The 23956-nt window shown below is 39.7% G+C and overlaps 1 protein-coding gene across 6 annotated transcripts in view; it reads right to left on the reverse strand.

Moving 5' to 3' along the window:
* cdc14ab (cell division cycle 14Ab) overlaps positions 1 to 23956 on the reverse strand; it is a 171821-nt gene that overhangs the window by 100450 nt on the left and 47415 nt on the right. For all 6 annotated transcript variants that reach the window (XM_078561671.1, XM_078561673.1, XM_078561670.1 and 3 more), the window contains exon 5: positions 14620 to 14699. In XM_078561671.1, coding sequence (XP_078417797.1) covers positions 14620 to 14699 — 80 coding nt within the window. The remainder of the gene's footprint in view (positions 1 to 14619; positions 14700 to 23956) is intronic.

The following is a 23956-nucleotide window of genomic DNA, read 5'->3' on the forward strand; positions in this document are numbered from 1 at the left end:
GAGGCAAGCTCTAGGGGCCACATAGCTTACTCATGCTCCTATTTCTTATGTTATGTTCTAAATAGGATGACAAAAATTTGCATATTTGGTTTCAGTCCAAGTTAGAGGCTTGGAAAGATAGAGACTGAAATCAGTGATTGGAGAAGCATGGGTTAATAAGAGATAGCCAACATGGATTTATTAAAGACAAACTGGACCCAATTTTAACTGTGCAAGTGGACAATTTTTGAATGCCCATGGTATCTGACTATCCCAACTGAATTGTTTGATGAATCAAGACAGGACTAGCACACGCCCACAAAACATTTGTGATCAAATTAGAATCTTCATTACAACATGACTTCCAGTTATTCTTTCACCCAAGACTTTAACAGAATTAAAACTTCTCACTTTGGAAAAAGCTAAAGTTATTCATGTGTAAAAACAGGCCTAGGAATATAAATATAAATTTATCAAGTGTCCGGCATTGTGACTTATTTATAGTCATAGAATATGAGTGTCTAATTGGGAACTATTTTCTCCCAAGTTAAAAAGGCAAGTATACATCTGATGAGCTGACCAGTAGCTACTTCCTTAAACTCTGCCTGTTATAATTTCAGCATCTATCATTGAAGAAAACAGCTTCCCATCTAACAATTTTGTTCCATGACAAAGTCCTTCTTTAGGATCCAAGTACCGTAGCAACATTATAACTTCTCCTTCCTTAAATCTAAGTTTATACGGTGGGATGCCCCTTGGTATTAGACTGTAGAAACTCTGGAGGCTATAGCCTGTTATCATCCTCTTCAGCTGCAGAATTGATGCTCATGTATTCTTTCAGTTCGACCAACAACTTTTCTCATTCTAATCCAGTGCATCTTGTTTGCTCAAAGAACAGTTATCAAATAATAACTTGTATCAAATATCTGTCCACACCATTTTGCCACAACCAATTCATCATCTCATTCACCCCTCCCATGCCATCCTTTAAATCCCTTCCCTCGCAGAAACAATTTCTTCAGCCAAGGTAGCTTTGTTGTTGGATCCCCTTTACCGTCCACTGTTTTCTTCACCAAACCCGCCCCCAGCCACCGTCATCAGCCATTGGCAGCCACACATGATCATATGCCCCAAGTGCTTCGTTGTGCACCAAGCACCACTTACCAAATAAATCCACTAACCTGCTTGTCCTTTAAACTGACCAATCAAAACAGTCCAGACAGACAAAAACAAAGTACCATTATTACAGATTGATTAAGCTAGTGCAGTAAAAGGTAAATGGATTTTCAAAAGGTATTTGATAAAGTATCACATAAACTTTGCAAATTAGGAGCACTTGGGATTAAATAGACAGTGGTAACAGCGGTACACAATTTAGTAAGGAATAGAAACCATAATGAACAGCTGTTTTTCTGACTTGTAAGTTATGCTTTTAGCTAAAAATGATCTGGACTTGAGTATGGTCTCATGCTACACTGTAAGATTATAGGATTCTAAGGGAATGGAGGTTATTGCTACCACTTAATCTCTCCCACAGCATGGTATGCAGTGATAGCAAACAGTGAGTACTCGCATAGGAGAGCCATTTGACAACGATTTAAAAACTGTGATTGAAAGAAGTTAAAGGTGAGGGCTGTTAGGGACTGGGGAAAAGGACAGGTGCAGAAGGTTAACAAAAGTATTGTTCACCCAACAAAAATCTGTCGTTATGCTTTCAAACTACCACCTATCACTCGAAACATTATGCATCTGTGTGAACAAACTCATCCATCGCTTCAATGCCAAGTAGAACTATTAAGCCATTAAGTATATATTTATTATAATTTGTACATTTTGTACAAAGCTGGGAATAGAGAGGTTAAAATATTAAACCTGTATGCTGGTAGGGGTAGACAAGGAGCTGGTGGATCTGGAAATAGGTATGCAACATGTAAAGCTTGGGAATCTCTGCATTCGTCAAATGGCTGTCGGTTTCAGTGCTATTCCAGAGATTTGAGCACTAACACTTTCACGCAGTACTAAAGATAGTGCTGTACTGTCAGACATGCTTTTTTTCAAATGTGATATTAAACCAAGGGCTACCTGCTTACATGATTGCAAATGATCGCATGGTACGGGTTGAATAGTAGGTGAACTCTCCAGGTATCCTGGTTATCATTTATCTCTTACCTAGCATAACTAAAAAAGATTATCTTCCCATTTAATTCCCTGAAGTTTGTGGGACCTTATGTTCAGATTTGTAGCCACATTATCCTATATAAACAAAAGTTTGTTAATTTCAGGGTTGTCATTTTTTCCATACTTCTATATAATACTCAGCGGAACAACTTCACTAGTTTAATTTTCTTATTTGTGTGAACATGCAGTTTCTCTATTACTGTACAACAAGCTGGAAAGAAAACAAAGTGACAATATTCAGCAAGTATTTATAGTGCTCTGTATATGAGATCTCAGTACAAGATCTACTCATGAGACAATTTTACTTCAAATGAAACAAAATTTGAGCTTTAGATTGCAGTTGAAGATCAGATTTGGGGCTCCATCGGTCTCAAACCAGCAGTACAAATTATGGCTTACAGCACGGACTAAACCCCCATTAAAAAATAACAGGGTTTGGAGAATCATCAGAGTTCAAGTATATTTGCATTTCTTTCTTACTCTTTATGGGCCAAGTTCTTTTGCCTGTACTTTAAATCAAATCAAACCTATCAACAAACTGGAAAGCTTAACCTTTGAGAACTTGGCATTCAAAATTATGATCTTTATTCCAATAGCTTTAAATGGTGATAGTTTTGGGGGAAGGGGAAAAATGATTTGCAACACATTCCAAGAGTTCAGTTTCTATCTAACAAAAAGTAGTCTATCTTATCCAGCTGAAGGCTAGAGTTGTAAGACAAGCAACCACATGGTAACACCCATTGCATTCCATTCTCCATCACAACACAAACAAACATGTAATTTTACTGTAGCCATCATGACATAGTCAGGTTACTCCCAGCTGCCACTGCAACCCAGGCACTATACTTTACTGCTGCTTGTCTAAGGCCCACAGGTTACTCCATTGTTCCGTCCCAGTCTCAACCATGACTAACATGTCTCTTACTTCCATACTTGCTTTCCTATAGGTCATGCCTCTTCAATAATTTTACTGGAACTTTAGAAAGCTAACTTTTAAAAAAAAAAATAAACGATCAATTTATTCACAAGTGGATATTCACATTAAGGGGACATTTAACACACTTAGATCTAATCACAATTTATGCAGTTAAGGAGTAAGTGCATAAGCACAATTTCTTCATAATCAGAAGTCAAAAAGTTTTGTACAAGTAAATCATTTTGAAGCATTACAACCATTCTTAAAAAGGATGACTGCATTGAAACTTGCAAGTCAAATTAGAAGGAAAGGTTAAAAGTAAGAGCAAACAAAATGCAAATCAGTGGATATCAGCTCATTTTTAACATTCTATAATTTTACAGTGTTGGATAAATCCAAAATCAGGGAATAGAGATCAGTTGATATCAGTAATGGAGTGTACAAAAATTAACTGGAATTTTTATGTGGTCTCCACAGCAACAGGTTCACATAACCAACAGCCCATGGCAAAAGGTTTGAACACTCCCAGCCTCGAGGTTAGGGAAAGTCACATGGTGCAAAGTTAAGCAATTGCTGATCAGAAGCTCCTAGAATAAATCTGTGGTCTATCCATACTTAGCAAACCTAAAGCAGTGTAACACTCCAATTAGTCTGTATCCTTTGGTAGAAGAAAATAAATCAGGTAGGATTGCTGCCATAGGTCGTGTGCTCCCCTGCCCACCCTTACTGGAAAGCACACAAACAAGCACAGGATCAGGCTCAATTGTCATTCATCCCCCAATAACTGTGTTAGCTCTTTGAAAAGAGCTATCCAATTAGCCACGCTCACTTGCTCCTTCCCCATCGTAGCACCCTCGCCTTTGAATCAGAGGGTTGTGGGTTCGTGTCCCACTCCCGGAAACCAAGAACTGTGATTGTACTCAAAAGAGTTGCAATCTGTGACTGTTGATAACTTGAAAGAATAGCCCTGATTGTTTTTTTCCCATTTCAAGTATAGCCTCCAGCAAGTGAAACCTCAGTAGTTAAAATGGACAGGCACTTACATCAGCCAAAAAGAAACATCCATTCTCCAATTATATGAATCTCAATTTCAAAGCTTACGATTTTATGTCTTAAGTGCTCTGCTTACTCACAAGTTCACATCTCTGAAAGTTAAAATAAAAGCATCCGCATACTGTAGCATAATAATAATGGGGTTACATCAGCAAAGAAATCGTTCCCATTGTGAATCACATCTAAGCCTAAGAGTAAAACACTCAACAATGCATAACATTGCCTTGGCTTAACAAGAAAAACCAAGAATGCGATTTTGTTTTCCCAATAACCTCGAAGGAAAGCAAAAATCAATTTTCACTAATTAAGTGGTTTAGCGAGATTTTCACAATGAACCCGACAAACCTGCAGTCCCGTTCTTTGGCCTGGTAGAGTGAGTAAGATTGCTGAGAGATCAGATTTATGGAAATGCTTTGCTAACTTACATCATGATCTGCATTGAAGTCTTGGAAACACTGCACTGGCCATTTTGTATAGCCGCCAAACCATGTTCACACCAACAGGCTGGCTATAAGTGAAGAAGAATATAAAGCTTCTTCCACAATCCTGACTATAACAAATTGCTACATAGAATTTTCATCTCCCTCTTGGTTCTTTCGTTAATTATCTTAAATCCTCGTCCTCTTGTTATTGACCCCCTTGTCAGGTCCCAGGTGCCCTGTGAGCACAGACACAGTTTCAATGTTTTAATTGCCCATTTACAGCAACTTGCAAAAAGCATTATACCCAGTAATAGCGTGTCCTATTCATAAGTTTAAATGTGAACTGCATTCAGTATATAAATTTTCTGGGACTGTCTTTCTTTTAAAAAAAAACGGACACCAAACAGGCTACTGAGATGCACAAGCAAAGGGATTAATATGTCTAAAAATGCCTCTGGAAATGGGTTTCTTGGGTGCAAAGGACCATCCTTACCAGCTAAATGGAAGGGGTGTAACAAACAATGGCTGCCAGACGTGTCAGAGTCGTGAGGACAGAATATCAAAGGGTCTTCCAGTAAGCTAATTGTAAATGGTATGTTGATGAGTATGTTGTTGGCATTCGCCCATTGTGTATTAATCACCCTGGCTCCAACCCATTATGTGGACAATGGAAGGCACTGAAACTTGCCATCATGTGACCGAAACCAGCTGCAGATAATAAATCTATTATTCCAAGAACCAGAGTGAACCGGGGCAAAGCAACAGCTGCAGAACAGGACAGTAACATCTATGCCTTTTTAAACCTAGAGACTGCTACATCTCAAAATGCTTCCCAGCCCGATTCTTATTCCAAGTCCACCTGTAAAGAAACTTGGCCTCTTGCTTAGAAAAACAACTTCTAGAGCTGCTGAATGTCCATCTCTTCGAAGGAATCCTGCAATAATTCTGATATACAACTTCAGCTATTGAACCCACCTAGTGAAAACTGTCTTCAAAGTGCCACAACGGCCTTTTTTCCTACGATGAGCCAAACACGTAAACAAAAGAATAGTTCATAGCTCACAACTATCCTCTTGAACACTCTGTGGTATGTGCGCGTGCACTTGCAACAAGCGAATAAATAATCTTCTTTTAAACCCACGAAAGCCTGCTGCTTATTGTTTAAACACTGACCACACATTCAGGTCGAGAAACATACACACCTTCCTTTCCAAAAAACACACCAATTATGGACAGTAAGGGAAAGGATACAAGGGTTTCAGTTCTCTCCCAACCCTGTCTGCAACATAAGTTTCATGTAAATTAAAATGAGCAAGGGCAAGTATGGCCCAATATAGTTCAAAACATCAAATTTGTTTTCCTACTGTTCTCTTTTCCCGCTTACCACCCCAATCCCACACTCACCTCCCTCCATCACAGCAGCCAAGTATTTTAACGTAAAGTCATACAAAAAGCTGAGAAACATGGTCCTCATGCCCCAAACTGGTTTGTGTGTGTTAAGGCATCTCAACACATCAATCACATGGAACACCTTGAAGCAACTCTGTTAGAAACAGTAGACTGAAACAATAGACGGGCTAGAGCCACCCTGAGACCGCAGCAGTTGTGTAATGGCACTAGAGCTGAACTCCCCACTCCGTTTAGAATTGAATAGCTTCTTGCAAGTGTAAAAATTACACAAAAATTTCTTGATAAGACTTGCTTACATATAGCCAAAAGCAGTACCTCTCCCTAGACATTCTTTCCATTATTTATAGAACACCAACTAATTTGAGTACAATTTAGATATTTTCTTTACTGCAGCTTAAAAGCATTACATTAAACAAAACATCACAATGCCCTGTTTGCTCAATGAGGGGTTAACTAAAATGCTTTTGTTGCTTCGATTTTAATACCAGTATCTTGGCTCACACCACACTCAATTTCACCCTTTTTTTACTTAACTTATAAGTTATTAACAATTACTTGTTACCAATGTTATAAGCTTACGATATCATTTACAATGCAAACCTATTGAACATGCATATTTAGCTTTTCAATCTATATCCTTTTCTCTAATTGGCTCAGTGATAAAGCTTCAAAAACAAATAAATTCAGAGCTAAATATGCCAGATAGCACTGGCTAGTACCTTCAGGCTCTATGCATCTTTCATTTGTTAATTTTAATCCACTCAGTTCACTTAATATTTGGTACCAATATACTAAAGGAAAACTGCTGAACACCAGCCAATATGCTTTGTTGCATCAATACATTGCTTGAAATTATTACTGCATTTTATGCCACAGGAGTGCAGCTGACTCCTTCCATCATTTACACTCTACAGTGTGAACATTTCAGTGTTCCAGGTGACTACACAGGCCAGCAAATACAGACTTGATTCCCACCAGACCATGCACAAGATTTCTTTTTGAAGTACAGCTGACAGCATGGGCACTTCTCTCCCAAAGGCTGCACCAAGAAATAATAAATAGAAAACTACTAAGCAAACACCCACTTTTCAACAATTTTAGCAACTGCCACCACATTTACCTCATGGTCTTTTGCCATAATATTGCAGCAATTTTGATGAAGAGCAATGTGGAGTTGTAAACCTGGCTGAGAGGAGTGGGTGCGAAGAGGAAAGAGGAAAAAGGAGAACAGCACTGGGAAGTTGCAGCAGTACTTTCCCTTGAAATTCAAACAAAATTGAAGAATTCATAGATTGAAGTAAGCTTGCTAAATGTCACAACCTCTCTATATTCAGTTCTTTATTTAAACTATGCTGGGCACAACCAGCACCATCGCCCATTAGCAGAGGAATTACATGGGGATGCTCACACTTTGTGGTGCCTTATATCACCTAGCAGCTAAAGAAGCACCAACAGAGGTCTGACAGCAAGCATTGATTGAATTGGAACTTGTTAAAATGAGGCACTTCACCTCTGTCCTAGCCGTGTATAGCCCTTGGTCTAACCTCAAACCTGTTGCAAGGATAATGCAATAAATTTTGACAATCACATATTCAGTAAAGTTTTTCATGGTGCATTTAATTTTCTTAAAGGTACAGATAAGGCTCACGTTGCACAAAGCTTCAGCCATACCCCATTTGAAGGACAACATTGCCTCAAGAACCTGTGCTATACCCCTTGGAAGGGTCATAATGCAGGTTCACCAGAATGATACCAGAGCTTAAAGGATTCAATTGTGAGAACAGGTTACATAAACTTAGCCTGTATTCCTCGAGTTTAGAAGGTTGAAGGCTGGCTGATCTAATTAATTAATTAAGGAGTTTGATAGTTTCTCTATCTACTTATTTTATTTGGTGGGTAAATCTAAAATGAAGAACACACAACCTTATAATTAGCTAGAATAATCAAGACTGAAATGTGGAAGGACATTTTCACTAAAAGGGTGCGGGAAATTTAGAACTCTTGTCCCTCAAAGGCCATGAATGCTTACTTAATAGGAGCTTTCAGGACTGAGATAAACAGACTTCTGTTAAGTAAAGATATCAAGTGATGTGAAACAAAGGTGGGTAAATGGAGTTGAGGTATAGATCAGCCATGATCTAACTGAATTGCTTCTTGTTTCCATATTAAGTACATGTATCTATGTGTCACTGAAGAGTCTATAGCACAGAATCAGATCATTCGACCCAACTGGTCTATGCTCCTCCCATTCCTCTTCATCTAACTTTGATTACCATATCCTTTCAATGCTTTCTCCCTCAAGTGCTCAACTGGCTTCCTCTAATGCATTTATACTATTCAGCACAACTATGCCTTGTGGTACTGAGTTTCACACTAACTATGAATTCCTTAGTGTATATACATTACAGTGCAGCACAAATTCCTTTTCAAGGAAGCCATGGTACACCAAACTGTTTTATAATTTCATGCTGGGAATCTTTCAGTTCATTTTGTATTACAATTACTTTCACCTCATCAGCAAGAGGAAAAAAACCCATCTCCTTTACGAAGCATTCTGATCATTCACAGAGTTACGCTTCTTATAAAATATCGCTAAGTTATAAGCATCACAAAGTTTGAGCATTATGCATCTGGAAAGGCGGTTTGGTCACAAAAACAAATGCACTCATCTCACTGAATGTCAAAAGTGCTCGAGCCATATCACCTAACGAGGAGAGAGATCACAAAATAGGTTATGAAGTGATTTTCACACCTAGCAAAGAACACTTGTCAAAAAAAAACTTGTAAAAGGAGCTTAACACATTGATCGGCTTTAGCTAGACAATATAAACCACAAGTTAATAAGGCCAGACTTCTGCAAATTATTTAAATGTTTAATTTTTTTTTAAACAGTTATTAATTTAACAAGGCCAGCTATCATGTAAAATCACAGGGAAAAAAATTTGTTCATGGAGATTTTACTCGTTTATTATTCATTCACAGAGTGTGGGCATGCTGCAAGGCTAGCATTTAAACCCCATCCACAATTGCCCTCGGAGTAGTGGTGAGCCACCTCTTGGCAACTGAGTGGCTTGCTGGGCCATTTCATGGGCAGTTAGGAATCAATTGCATTGCTGTGGGTCAAAAGTCACTTACAGATGTCCTTCCCTGAAAAGGACATTATCGAACCAGATGGGTTTTAATGACAATCAACATTACTGATACTAGCTTTTTATTCCAGATTTATTCAATTAACTGGGATTTAAACTCCCCAACATATGTCTCTAGGTCACTATAATAAAAACAGAAAGTGCTGGAAACGCTCAACAGGTCTGTCAGCATCTGTGGAGAGGGAAACAGAGTTAATGTTTCAAGTCCAATATGACTCTTTAGAGCTTCTTCGGAGTTGACTCAAAATGTTAACTCTGTTTCTCTCTCCACAGATGCTGACAGGCCTGCTGAGTTTTCCAGAATTTTCTATTTTTATTTCAGATCTCCAACTTCCGCAATATTTTCTCTAGATCACTATTCGGGTAACATAACCACTTTGCTTTCATTCCCTGCAAAACATCTCAACCATTTCATTCTTTTTATCATCAATTCATCTAAGTAGGCTTGACTATATCAGCATTGAACTAGGTTGCAAATTCTTCCAAATCTCAACCTAAAACTTTTATTAAACTTACTTGGCATTATCGTTTTTTTGGCCTGTAGAATAGGTTTCAATTTTCCCACCCACTTGCTTCCAAAGTCTTTTAAGTTGGGATTCTATGCAGCAGTTATTCTAAACCTCATAATACTAATGAAAAATATAACAAAACTGGAAAACGTGTTACCTTTGTTATAACGCCATTATTAGCATCAATGGTTAAAGAGCGATCACACTAAAAGGATAAATGAAAACTTTTAAGTGCACATGAGCTGCCAGATATTATTTAATTCTGCATTTTTTCGAATTCTACTTTTAGAAGTATCAGCTGAATTTCCTTTTAATTTTTGTTGCAGTTTTTGACAACAGCTACTTGAGGTAAAACAGGACATGTGCTAATACCTGACTGTTTGGAAAAAAAATTCCAAATGTTCCCTGTCTTTTCCAAATGGAAACACTTATTCTCTAATTGCTCTCTTAGAGCCTTGAAGACCTCAAAATCACCTTCTGGCCTTATGAATGAGTTAGTGAACCACCCCTTTATGTACGAAGAGCGGGCAAAAAATTTAGCCTTTTGTTCCTGATGTCATTTTGATGAATCTCAGCTGCACTAATTCCAAAGCTTGAATATCTCTTCTCTGATTCAGCAATCAGGACTGCGCACAATACCTATTTCACCCATGGTCTTATCAATATCTTGTACAAATTCAACATCAGTTCCTTACTTTCATATCAATGCCCCAACTATAAAAAACCCACAGTTACATATGCCTTTAAAAAATTGGATGGTCTTTTCTATTTGCACTTCCATCAAATGGCACAGCTAGGTTTGATTGAGGGAGAAGATAGCAGGAAGGGGACTGAGCTAGGAACTGAGAAGGCAGAGCCAAAAGTCAGACTTGCAAACTAACCTGGCAGACAGAGATGGGTAACAAAAGCTTCCCAGCAGTGAAGTGAAGCGGTCCTCCAAAGCCAAATTGGTCATCCTCGAACTGATTAGAGGAGGTTTATGACCCTCAGTCTGAGTCCACTTCTGCTCCCATTTCTCCAATGCAGAAATCTTAAGTTGCACATAGGTAGACCTTTAATCTTATTAGGATGCTATTTCTTTCAGTTAACCCTGCTTCACCCCACCAAAATGTACTGCTTCACATTTTCCTATACTGGGCTCCATTGTCATCCATCTGCCAACCTAGTAGACTAGCTCATCTATATCTTCCTACATTCTTGCTATTTGCAGTGCCCATTTCAATAACTGTCACCTTTAGTATTAATTCTCATGTGCCTATATCCATATTTTCATTTAAATAAAAACTCCAAAAAAATTCCAAAACAGGTCATTGGGCACATCTGCATCCCATATTCAACCAATAGGAGCATGCAAAGGTCAGAATGAGAAACCCCTACAACTTACCATAAGACAATGCACTGAAAAAAATGTCCACATTATGCTGAGAACTGCAATGGCCCCAAGGCGAGGTAGTTAGGATGCTATTAACTAAGTTTTGATGAGACAATGATTAGGTCCAACTATACAAGCTTACACCAAACCATTTTTGTGGCTTGCATACAAACAAAATAGACCATATTTTCAAACATATAGTACAAAATAAGACTGATTTTTACATGCGTCAGTGACTATACAGCTGAAAAAGCTGAAACTCAAAATACAGAATAGCTGTATAAAACAAAGTCAAGAAAATGGCTCAAACTACAATAGATTTAAAAACCAGGGAAATAGTCTGACAAAATTAGATGATAAAAATCATAGATCTGCAATCAACCAAATAGAACGAGATGCACATTCAAGAAAGTGTGGGTTACCCTGGTTCAATACCCTATTCCTACACTAGGGTGTTATAAAATGGTTAATAAATTAAATGCCTTTTGATTTCATTGCAAATTATAGTTAATACCTACAATCCTCCAATATTACAGGGAGAGATAAATACCACAAGTAGCATAAATCTGTCGTCATTCTAAATTACTTGCTTGATTATGCTGGTGAATTTCTATGGTTTTGTAAATATATCCCAACATTCAGTAACTTTTTCAGGCCAGTAATCCCATCTTCTTGTTTATACAAGATGCTACAGGGTTTCGCCAGGGAAACCTTTAACTGGGCAATTGTGAAACATGGAAAAGAAATACTAGAAACACCACAGGTATCAAGAATGCAAAATACCTTTTTACGTCAAGTTGTTTTAAATTGGCAAGTTTCAACATGCCTATTTCACTTAATAATTATAAATCACTTCCTGGTCTGACTAAACACAACATTGTTAAGAACATGAACTTGAAAAACCTGGAAACAAGCATGGCAACATTTGATGTAAATTTTACACGTTAGGTTCAAATCACATGAACAGGAGGCTCAAAAATTCTCATAGCATAGCAACGGCTGTGCATCTAGAGATAACCTTTTGTTGCCAAGTTCACTCATGCTATTCATCCAATTCCTTTATTTTCTGAAACAGTTTACATTACATGAATGCATAGAGGATTTTGAATAGTATCACTGTAGAACCGTAAACACTTGTCAAACAGTTTATAAATTGCAAATGTAACTACAATGGACTACGCCAGTCTGAACATATGCATGAGGGAACAAGAACAATTTATAGAGGAAAACTTTATAAAAGATACAAGACTTGCATGTCTTTCTGCCAATGACAAAATAAAAACACTCCTGGTTTGTCCACTCAAAAGGCTAAAATCACAAAATATATTTGCTGAAACATTAACTTAATTCATAAATCAATTTACACTTTTAAACAACCAAGCATCACGATAGTGAAAGTAACCACATTCAAAGGATTATTTATGACTGAAGTAATTTAGATGGAAATATTAAAACAACCATAGTCTGAGGAAGTAGTTTATCAACCATTTGAGACACATTTATGTATTAATTTGTTTTGTGTATCTGTAAACATGTATTTGGTTGCAAATTACTTTACAAAGTCCTGGGGACATAACAAAGGGCTGTGTGAATATAAATTATTTCTTTATTCTCTTTTTGGCTGATATCAACAACTGCCTATTTTACACATGGGTGTTTTAAGTGGTGAGGACTGTACATTGCCAAGACATTTTGAAATTTTGCCTGGTATGTTTCATTTTTTGCAACAATCGGCAAAAGATACTCTAAACATCTACTTCCTTCCAGGCACCTTACATAATATTAACTAATACTGAACAACATCAAACTGATCAACAGAATTTCAGCAGCCATTTATCAACTTTAAACTTAATTCCAACGTACCAATTGATCTGGAACGTTCAACAACATGACTAAAAAAAGAGAAATTTTACTTTCGACAGCATCAATATTTCAAGGATCAGAGAAACTTGTTTTGTTTATGCACTGAAGCATAAACAAAAGGCTGGGATTTAGGTTTGGATCTATGATGTTCCATCCAGCTTACTGATCTGATTTTTTAATTCGATCATGGGACGTGGGCGTCGCAGGCTGGGCCACCATTTATTGCCATCCCCAATTACCCTCGAGAAGGTGGTGCACTTAACCAGAGCACTCTATTTCCACACTACTGTATCACTACCTTACACAACCCCTCTATTGTCTCTAAGTTGTCAGACTGCCTGTCCAACAGCAGTACTGGATAGGTAGAAATTTCCTCTAATTAAATATTGAGAAGACCAAAACATTGTCTTCAGTCACCACTACAAACCCCATTCCCTGGCCACCAATTCCATCCTGCTCCCTGGTCTGAGGCTGAACAAACTGTCTGCAACCTTGATGTCATTTGACCAAAGTTGAACTTTCAACCACATACCTGCACCAAGACTGCCTATTCCCACCTCTAAAGTCACCCAGCACAATCCTGGTCAGGCCCTCATGTTAAACTCTCTATAAGGTCATCTAAAACTCTGCTGCCTCGTCCAACTCAGAGAGTTCCGCTTACCCATCACCATGCTCAATTACCTACATTGACTCCCAGTTTAGCAGCGCTTTAATTTTAAAATTCTCACCCTGGTTTTCAAATTCCTCCATAGCCTTGCCCCTGCCCAGCTCTTTAATCTTCTCCAGCCCCACAACCGTTCGAGATATCTGTGCTCCACTAATTCCAGTCACTGGAACATCAATTTTAACCACGCTACCATTGAAAGCTGTTCCTTCAGCTGCCAAGACCCCAAGCTCTAAAATTCCCTCCCTAAACCTCTCCGGTTCTTTCCCCTCTTTAAGATGCTCCTTAAAACCCAACTCTGATCAATTTCTCCTTTCGTGGTTCAATGTAAAATTTTGTTCAAGTTCACTCCTGCAAACTGCCCTGGTATGTTTAACTATGTTAAAAGCACTATATAAATAAGAACAAAGGAATTAGGAGCAGCAGTTGGCCCCTCAAGCCTGCTCTGCCATTCAATAAGATCATGGCTGTCTTAAATGGGCAACCCCTTATTTTTAAACAGTGACCCCGAGTTCTTGATTCTCCTACAAGAGGAAACATCCTTTCCACATCCACCCTGACATCCCCCTCAGGATCCTATGTTTCAATCAAGTCACCTCTTACTCTTCTAAACTCCAGTGGATTCAAGCCTAGCCTGTCCAACCTTTCCTCATAAGCCAACCCTCCCATTTCAGGTATTAGTCCGGTAAGCCTTCTCTGAACTGCTTCCAACACATTTACATCTTTCTTTAAATAAGGAGATCAATACTATACACACTACTCCAAATGTGGAGTCTGTGCTGTTTCCAGGTATTTTGTTTTTGTTGTGTTGTTGTTGTTCTGGGAAAACACCCAGTAAAAGGCGGGAGCGTCTCCAAGCAGAAAAGAGCAAGGGTGGGAAGAAACTCAATTTGAACCATTCTTATTATATAATCCCAATGAAACAATACTGGAGGAACTGTTCACCTTCCCTCCCAGGCACAGCCATAACATGGTCTTGTGGTGGCCTTGGGGTTGAGGCGAAAGAAGACCAAAATAAATAGCGCTGCCAATCTTTTTAACAATGCAATCAGAAAACTAGAATATCACAGAAATTTTACTTGTACAACAACATGGCAATCATACCTGAATGGCAGATAAGGAGGGTTCTTTCCTGCTGCAAGAGATCTGTAGGCCTCTTCTGGTGTTTTTTGAAGGTAAATGACCTTGTTAAAGGAAGAACACAATAAGTCTGATTTACAATTACTAGTCCTTGGAATTATTGCACAAACTATGTCCTAGATTTTGAAATTTGCATTGACCAATGTGTTAATGTAGTATTAAAATATCAAAAATCTGGGTTGTATGTCCTCAACAGGTTAGAACACTTGCATCACATGTTATTGGTCAGCATATTCAAATAAAAATTACTGCATTCAAGTGGAATTCTGTAACCATTTTACTCCTCTCTTCCATATGGTTTTCAAGCTAAACTCCTTCAGAATTATGTTGAAGCAAGAATGTCCTTACTGTTTTTGCTGACAGCCTATAATTTAGGCTGTCACTTGAAGCTGAGCTAATCAGATTACCTTTAGGCCTGGAATTTACAGCCATCGTGACAGTGAAATGGTCAAGTGTTCGTCGTCGTAAAAAATGACACAACACTGGTATCTGCACACATGCATAGATAAACGCAGATATCCATAAGTTGCTGTCAAAGATAGCTTGCTCCTCCAAGGGTGTGCTGTTGCAGTCTGCACTGATGCAATCAGCACAGAACCTGTGACTTATTGTGAACTTCAAACTTTTTAAATGCAGTATTCTCACTGTAAAAGCCACTGAAAACAGTAAGCCTTGTTGAATAGGGTTTCCTATTTCCTGAGTTTCCAAGGGTGTACCTAAGCCAATTCCTGCTGAACATCATCTCTGGTCCTGAAAAGCTCATTTTAGAAGACTGGAGTGTAATTCCTTCCATTCTATGATTTTTTAAAAATCCATAGATTGTTAAAATAAGATTTCCCTCCACCCCACCCAAGTTTGATATTTCACCTTCTACCTTAATCCCATATGTACGCTCTCTGTAAAATGATTATCATTCACTAACTTTTTTTTGCTTCCTCATTTGCAGTCTGAGAATTCTTCAACTCAATTATCTACTTAGCCTGCTTCATGGCTTCACTGCTCCTGGTCGCCAGAATTAAATTGGAATCATAATGGGGAAATATATGCCACAGGACCCACTATATCTCTGGGCAGCTTTCTTTAGGGTCAGAAGCGAGCACTATCTGTTCTATTAAAGCCAGGTAGTGAAGGATAAAACAAAGCCAAAAACTTTTACGCACTTTATCAGTTTTTATTTATAAAAAGATACATATTACAAACATATACCTAAAAATCCATAACCACAATTTCAGTCTGGTCCTATACATAGCACAAATGAATTTCTAGTTAACATCCACCACCTGTACAGAATTAAATACACAATTAGTACTACCTCTTGGCCACTAACTAATGTTTTAAAAACCTGTAGAACTGTAAAAATATACAGAAAATGTGTGGAATGCTATGGTACTTAAATATCTGAATACAAATAAAAGTGTGCTTAAAGAAAGATTACAGCATGCAAATCAAGCAGATCTTTATCCCCGGGTGTGTGGAGTTTCACTGAAATCAAACAGAATTAAATTTCCCATCTCTTTTGGGCTGCTAATAAGACTAAACAGTTGAGAAGTTACAGAGTTCACAATACAGAGACAGGCCATTCAGCCCAACAGCTCTATGCTGGTGTTTATGCTCCACACGAGCAGAATAGAATATGAAAAACTATAAGACAAATTCACAAAAGGCCCAATTCACAGCTCTTCCCACATAAATGTAAATTGTGTCGTGTTGCATAGTTAGGGGTTTATTATCTAGGAACATTTAGCACTTTATTCTTGATTGCTGAAAGAACAAATAGATGAGTTGTTTTAGGCCACAAGTAATACTTCCTCACAGCCAGCCCTTTGGAGATGCACAAAAGTAGTCCAATTAAACTAGTGTTTAGATTTATGCACTAAATGATGCCTTGCCAGCACAACCAGCTCTTTTAAAGCCACAGGGACTGCCACACATCCTTTGGACCAAGTTTTCTGCATACTATTCATCACTGGTCGAAACATTTATCCATAAAATGTCAACCAGATCACTACCTTTGGAGTTCTTAGATCATTCCCACTCTCTCTTATTGCACATAGAAATTGCTGCAAATTTACAAACTTAAATTACTCAATACTTCATTACTCAAGCTCTGCATTTTACTACTTCAGGAACAATTGCACAAATGCTTTCCATCTTCATCAGCCTATTCAACCTTCTCCATTTCACTTCGCTCCAGTCTCTTGCGAAAGAACCCTTTTCTTCAGCTAGACTTTCACCTTTGCTGCAAGTATTTCATGGCATCTTTTCCCTGCTTGACTCACATCCTTACAGTTCAAACTTCCTCTACACTTTTGAATTGTGTCCACAAAAGCAGTTCCAATTAGCATAGAGAGATCTGGTTTGACCATTTTACCACAGAGGAAAGCGAAGCAAGACATCCATCCCACAGGTGTGAAGGGAAACATAGCAGGTTTATTATTTTATCATAGAATGACAAGCTGCATTGATTGAATTAAGTAAGATCAATCATAATTTTTGCCACATGCTTGACTGCTGTGAAATAAAGCAGTTTTAACAATTCATATTCAGCCTTGTCTGACCAGAGGCTTTACCAGTCTGCTATTGAAAAGTTTGGGGTCATACGTGAAATACGGAATGTTTGGTTCACACCCTGAGTGTGGCATCATACAAGTAAACATTGGTTTGTTGGTTCACTCCGGTATGTAAAGGAGGTGCAATCTATTTATCAAAGCAACCAACACTGAGTTCAAATAGTATGTACAGCAGGCATGAATTTGTAATGCTCCTATGCACTAAAACCTGTCCCTTAAATGTGCAGTAAGGTGAATGAAACCTGGAGGCTTTTAGAAACTAAAAAAACAAATACATGAGAAAATGAAGGGAACATGAGGATTTATGGAAAAACGTCATTGCAGCATACTCACTGACCTTGTTCAGTATAGTAATGGACCATAATATATGAGCAAAGCACAGGCAATAAACAAAAAAAAATGCATGTCAAGATATGTTAAGGATAGAGACCAAGGACCTGGTAGGTATAAATGTCTCTTACAGGTTCCATGACAATTAAAAAACCTTGGTAATAAAGAAAAGAAATGGAATTCAACATCAGTTTTTGAAAAGTAGGTTGTATCCTGGACAGAAAGACAAAAAGTTAGAGAAGTAAACAAATTAAAAATAGGTACCAGAAGCTTCCACCTAGAAATAGTGAATTAGCTTGTATAATTGGGTAGTGGATTGTTTGAACTTGAAGTATATATAATATCTATATCATAACTATATCTAGATTATAAAATTTTGTGTGGTGTGGAGAGCTGAGATCAAAACAGACACAAGCAGTGAATGGATGCTTTTGAAAACGGGCAGAGTAAACTGCCCGTTTACTTGAGTATCAACATTACTGGAGTATCAATACTCAAGTAATAAGGAGAAGCTTTTACGTAAAAGAGTACTTTGTGATGTGGCAAGACTGTAAATGGGCAGCACACATATGCAATGTGACTAAGACCCAGGAGTCTGAATGGTTAACTCTCAGCTGGGGACAAAACCACATGAAATGCCAATTATGAGATGGCTTTCACAAACATATCCAGAGCAACAAAACAATGCTCAGGTTACTAGGCACTAATTGAAAGTTCGGTGCATGGTGTATACCATTCCCTGCACCATGAAAACATTGTTAGAGACTTAAACCAAAATCAGAAATAAACACTCAAATGCCCCGTGAAGTGAAAGAGCACTGGGTTGGCATGGACTAATTACTGATGAAGGAACAGCAGGTTTCAGTTACAGAGCCACTGCAACTAAAGAATAAATTAAACACTACCCACAAGACAAAGGCTTAGGGAGAATTTTCACAATATATTGTAGGATAAAAAATTTAATAATGTAAGAAAGGTTGCAAAAATGAATACCCAATGGTTTCAATATTAAATTGAACCACACATCACAAAGTAAGTTTGAGATCAGTAGCTACAGTTTCTACACTACTTCACTCTTGCCTGGCTGAGCACAACTATCCTGCTCAGAAAAGGTGTGCGCGCACCTGAATACACGGATTCTTGGAACTCTCTTCCAACAGGTAGAAATCTCAAATGTTTGAGATAACAGAGGTAACAAATTTAAAGTACACTGGAGGTCCAACTGTCCTCCCTAAATTGTGAACCAAGATAACTTTGCACTGTAGTTACACAATAAGACTGTATTCCATCAGGGGGTTTCAAAACTCTTCGCACCAGTCACATCAAATCACATCTAGATTTAGAGTGCAGTTAATGTTGGTCCAAAGCCAAAATGGCACTGCACTGATGCAAAACTTGCAATGCAAATGCACCAGGTCATTCTAACTAATGGTCAAGAAAAATTTCAAAATGTGAAAAGGAAATAGTCTGCTTGTAGAATTTAAGTCTAATTATTTTATCACATAGAAATGAATGTGTGAAATGTAAAATGAAATTTAGCATGCATTTTACTTCAAATGTGATTTTGAGCCAACAGAAATAAACAGATTTCAAGTGCATACATATCAATAGAGCATTTAGCCTTGCTTGAAGAATCCACAAACTTTACTTGGGGAAATAAACGCAAGGCCCAAAAGATGAAGGAATCTAAATAAGAGATTATTTTCATATGTGTGATAGGGTGTGTTTTTATTATATAATCAGAAAACATTTGTATTAGCTGAAAATATTTTATGGTATTGATCATCCAGAAATTTTTTTTTAAAAATCCCAAACGAAAGGACTCAGCAACTTCCATTGTCTTTCTAGAGAGTCAGTTCTATAGACTAGTTCACTGCAATATGGGCGGAATTTTCCCTTCTAGGATTAAGTCCCGTGGCAGGGGCAGGAACAGAGAGAGTTTCCCACTGCAGAGGCCACCAGAAATTCGCGTGCTATTGTACAATGCCGGCCTCAAATTATGCAGTCAGGGGTTTCCTGACATTTTGCGTGGCAGGACGGGCTGAATGGTGCACACCCTGCCATCATATCCGGGTTTCATATTTAAATCTGGACAGCAATCTACATAATGTTGAAGGAGATGGCCTGAAGAGAACAGGAACCTCTGGTGCCCAAATTCAATGATGCCTTCCTGGGTGTCCTGCTTGACCAAGTGGAGGCCAGGAGGGACGTCCTCTATCCAGAGAACAGGAGGAGAAGGCTGAGCAGGGAGATGAACCCGGCATGGAGCAAGTCTCCAGGGCAGTCAGTGCCCAGGGCCTCCAGCAGAGGACTGTTCTGCAATGCTGCAAAAGAATAAATGACCTCATCTGCTCCGCCAGGGTAACTGAACCCTCATCTGCACAAATTCACCTCACTGAATGGTGGGCCTCAGTGGCAATGTGATAAGGTGATGTCTCATAGCCCCACTGCAGTCCATCTGTTCTGGAGGTGGAGAGGCCACTGTGGGTCCCTCACTCTTCCAAACAGAGAGATCACATGCTGTCTTGGGGAGGGGGAGGGGAGGTAAGGATCTCAGGCATTGAGGGCACCAGTAAGCTTTATCCTTCTATCTGCATGGGCTCACCGCTCTGGAGGGTGCTGGCCAAGAACCCTTCTGGACAACCTGCAGTGCATCAATCGGATGGCACACAATCCAATGTGTTATTTGTAAGACTGAAAGCATGGGAGAGATACATGAAACCCAATTTCTCTCAACACCGTCTTCTCTCTTTGCACAGTAGAAGTTGAGCCATAATAAGAGAGAGGGGGAGAGGGCAGGAAGGGGCCAGCCACGCGTAAAAGAGCTGACCAACTTCGAGGAGTAGACAGCCCAGCTGGCAGGGTGAAGCAGGACAGATGGATTGGAGATGGAGAGAATCCTTGCAGCCTCCATCGAGTAAGGTTTGTATGAAATGCAAATCCGAAGGGTCAAGGGTTCCTCCCTGCTGGAGGCAATTCATGCAGTTACTTGCTTTCTCCTCTCACTTACAGGTGCCACCAGGGCAAGGCCCAAAAGTGAGGAAGCCCTGTCCAGCATACAGACAAGCCCGGAGAGTAGCGAGGACATCACGGATGAAGGAAGTTCACCTATAGAGGCATCACACCAGACACCTGCACCCTCCACCAACCCAGATACACACACACCTCAGTGTGTATTAGTTCTAGTTTAAGAAATGTCTCACGTTCTGATTGTCACTGCACAGACACGTGTCCACAGCAGGAGGTGGCTGGGTCAGCCAAGCTCACCAGCACTTGGAGTGCTGGGAAGAGGCCTCTGCAAGGTTCGCATCCGATGATGGGCCTCTGGAATCGGCCTTCTAAGAGATGCTGGAAAGGCAGCAAGGGACAGGGAACAATCAGACAGATATGTCGGAAGCCCTCAGCATGGTGGCGTGTGAGGTGGAGGAGGAGTCCGTACGCCTGCTGGCATGACGAAATGGTGCTGACCTGTGCATGCATGGAGAAGGGTGGTGGACTCCTTGGGGAAGCTGGTCCAGTAGGTTCTGCCAGAGATGCGCACAGACCTGCACTCCAACCCTGTAGCCATGGTTGAGCTTCTGCGGTGACTACGTAAGTGGAGAATGGGGCACCTTGACCTCCCTCCATGTGACAGGCACGGGCTTTCAGGGCACCCATAAGGAGGAGCGGCAGTTGGATACCATTTGGGAGCTCCACTCCTGACTCTTAGGGTGTCTGGCTCTTCCAAATCTTTGTTGCCCGTGACCCCTTCAGCCCTGTTCTCTGTGACTGCAGAGGGAGCTGCTGCCCCACAGCAGGACAGCCAAAGTCCAGGCCTCGAGTCTCCAGAAGACAGCCGCCAAGATTATCCAAGGTAACAGGGCCAACTGGTCAACAGGCTGCCTCCACCTCTGCTGCAGATGTTGAGGGAGCACTTAAAAGTGTTAGGGAAAGAAAAATTTAAGTTCTGAATTCACAAGTGCTGCACAGGTGCACTATGATTGTTACACAAATCACACTTCTGTAAATATAGTTCACTTGCACTTTAATCATGTCTGATATGATTAATTTGCATTCGTCCTTAAGCCTGTGTGTGCCTCCCACCATCTTCCAAGGGACACCCCATGTCCACAGGAATCAGGCATGTGCAAGAAGTTTCCCACGCACACCAAGCCTTTGCCCTTCACACACTCATCTGTACCAAGACCCTAAGCATTACAAGTACAACATGCTAAAGTTCTCTTTCAGTTGTCCAGTTGAGCTGACTTGCATCTCTGCCCACCCCCAATCACCAACTCCCATGCAGCATCTCGAAATCTCCACCAAAAGGCTCTGCATATTTGCAAGTAGTCATGGTGCTAGTAATGTTTGAAGTTGAGTCTAACACCTTTACCCCTTCCCGTCACCCAACCCCCCCACCCCATAACCACTGACACCCCAGGAATCACTTTTGACTTCCCATGTTCCCCCTTCAACTCCCCACCATCACCTTCCATCCCATATGGATAAATATAGAAGTCCCCTACCCCTCTGAACACCTCCCCCACTCCCTCTCCCCCCTCCCACCCCCCTCCCTCTACCCCCCTCCCACCCACCATTAAACCTAGCAGAGAGGGGACCGGAAAATTCCATCCATTGTTTAGCAAATTAGATTTTAAGTTGCCTTCCCCACTTCAAATATAGGCCACGTTCTTTGGTTTTTCTAGAATGGTTACAGCACAAGATCACTCAGCCCAAAATGTCTTTACCAGCTCTCTGCAAGAGCAATGCATGTAGTGCCACTCTATTGTCTTTTCTCCATAACCCTGCAAATACTTCCTCTTCAAATAATGATTCAAGGCTCTTTTGAAAGCCATGACTGAATCGGCTTCCATCACACTCTCAGGCAGTGCATTCCCGATCCTAACGACTTGCTTCATATCACCGTTGCTTCTTTTGCCAATCACCTTAAACTAGTATCCTCTGGTTCACAATCCTTCCAATGGGAACAGTTTCTCCATATCTACCATGTCCAGACCACTCATGATTTTGAGCAGTTCTACCAAATCTCCTCTCAGCTTTTTCTCTAAGGAGAACAGCCCCAACTTATCCAGTCCACATAACTGAAGTTCCTCACTCCTGGAACTATTCCCATGAATCTTTTTTGCAGCCTCCCTATTTCTTTCCCATTGCCTTAGGATGCAAGACTCCAGCTGACGCCAAACCAGCATCATATACAGGTTTACCATAACTTCCTTGCTTTTTGTTACTCTGTGTCCCGATTGGTAAAGCTCAGGATGTTGTATGCTTTCTTTAACATGCTCTCAACCTGCTCTGCCACCTTCAATGATATGTGCACATATACTTCCAAGTCCCGCTGCTCATGCACCCCCTTCAGAATTGTACCCTTTGTTTCTCCCCATCCTTCCTCCAACTGAATCACTTCATAGTTCTCTGTATTAAATTTCAACTGCCACTTGTCCACCATTCCACCAGCCTATGTCCTTTTGAGGTTAACGTTATCCTCCTCACAGTTCACAATAATTCCAAGTTTTGTGTCATCAACAAATATTGAAATTGTGCCCTGTACACCAAATTCTAGGTCAATAATATATATCAGAAAGAGCAGGGGCCCTAACACCAATCCCTGGGGAGCTCCACTATAAAACTTTCTCCAGTGTGAAAAACAACCAACCCTACATCACTACTCTTTGTTTTCTGTCACTTAGCCAATTTCTCATTCATGTTGTAGCTGTCCCTTTTATTCGACAAGCTCTCAAACTTCGCTCACAAGTTTGTTTTGTGGCACTTTATCAAATGCCTTTCCTTTTGGAAGTCCATGTACACATGAACCGGGTTACCAAGGCCTCCTTTTTCATTGAACTGGAAACATACTGATGTAAAAAAAAATTTCCTGAACACGCTCTAGAAACTCTTGCTCCTCTGCCCTTTACACTATTACTATCTCAGTCTTTATTAAGATAGTATATAATTCTATACTCTATAATTCTTGCATTCTCTACAATTTCCTTGCAAATTTGTCCTCTACATCTTTCCCACTAGTTGGTGGCCTATAGAATAGGCCAGAGGAAGCCATGCAGAAGAAACATCTTAGTTGCCTCCCATCCTTTTCCAGTGCGCAGGTGAGTTACATACAATCAGCTTGCATCATGCACTAACAGCTGGTAAGGGGACACACACCATCCATTACAAAATTCAGTTCACCAAACAAAATGATCTACAAACTTCACTAAGAACTAGATTCTTCTTCATAGTCAGGAAACATTAATGGTAATGGAAAATTAACATAAAATAGCAGCTGAACAATGTCTCTTTTTAAAGGCTAATAGCTTTATATTGCATGTTCTGCAAATACATTATTTATAGCTACTATATTAAAAAGTTTTGCTGCTTAGCTTGTATTACAGACTGTCAATGAGATT

The sequence above is a fragment of the Cetorhinus maximus genome, chromosome 17 (assembly GCF_964194155.1).
Source record: "Cetorhinus maximus chromosome 17, sCetMax3.hap1.1, whole genome shotgun sequence".
Classification (NCBI taxonomy): domain Eukaryota; kingdom Metazoa; phylum Chordata; class Chondrichthyes; order Lamniformes; family Cetorhinidae; genus Cetorhinus; species Cetorhinus maximus.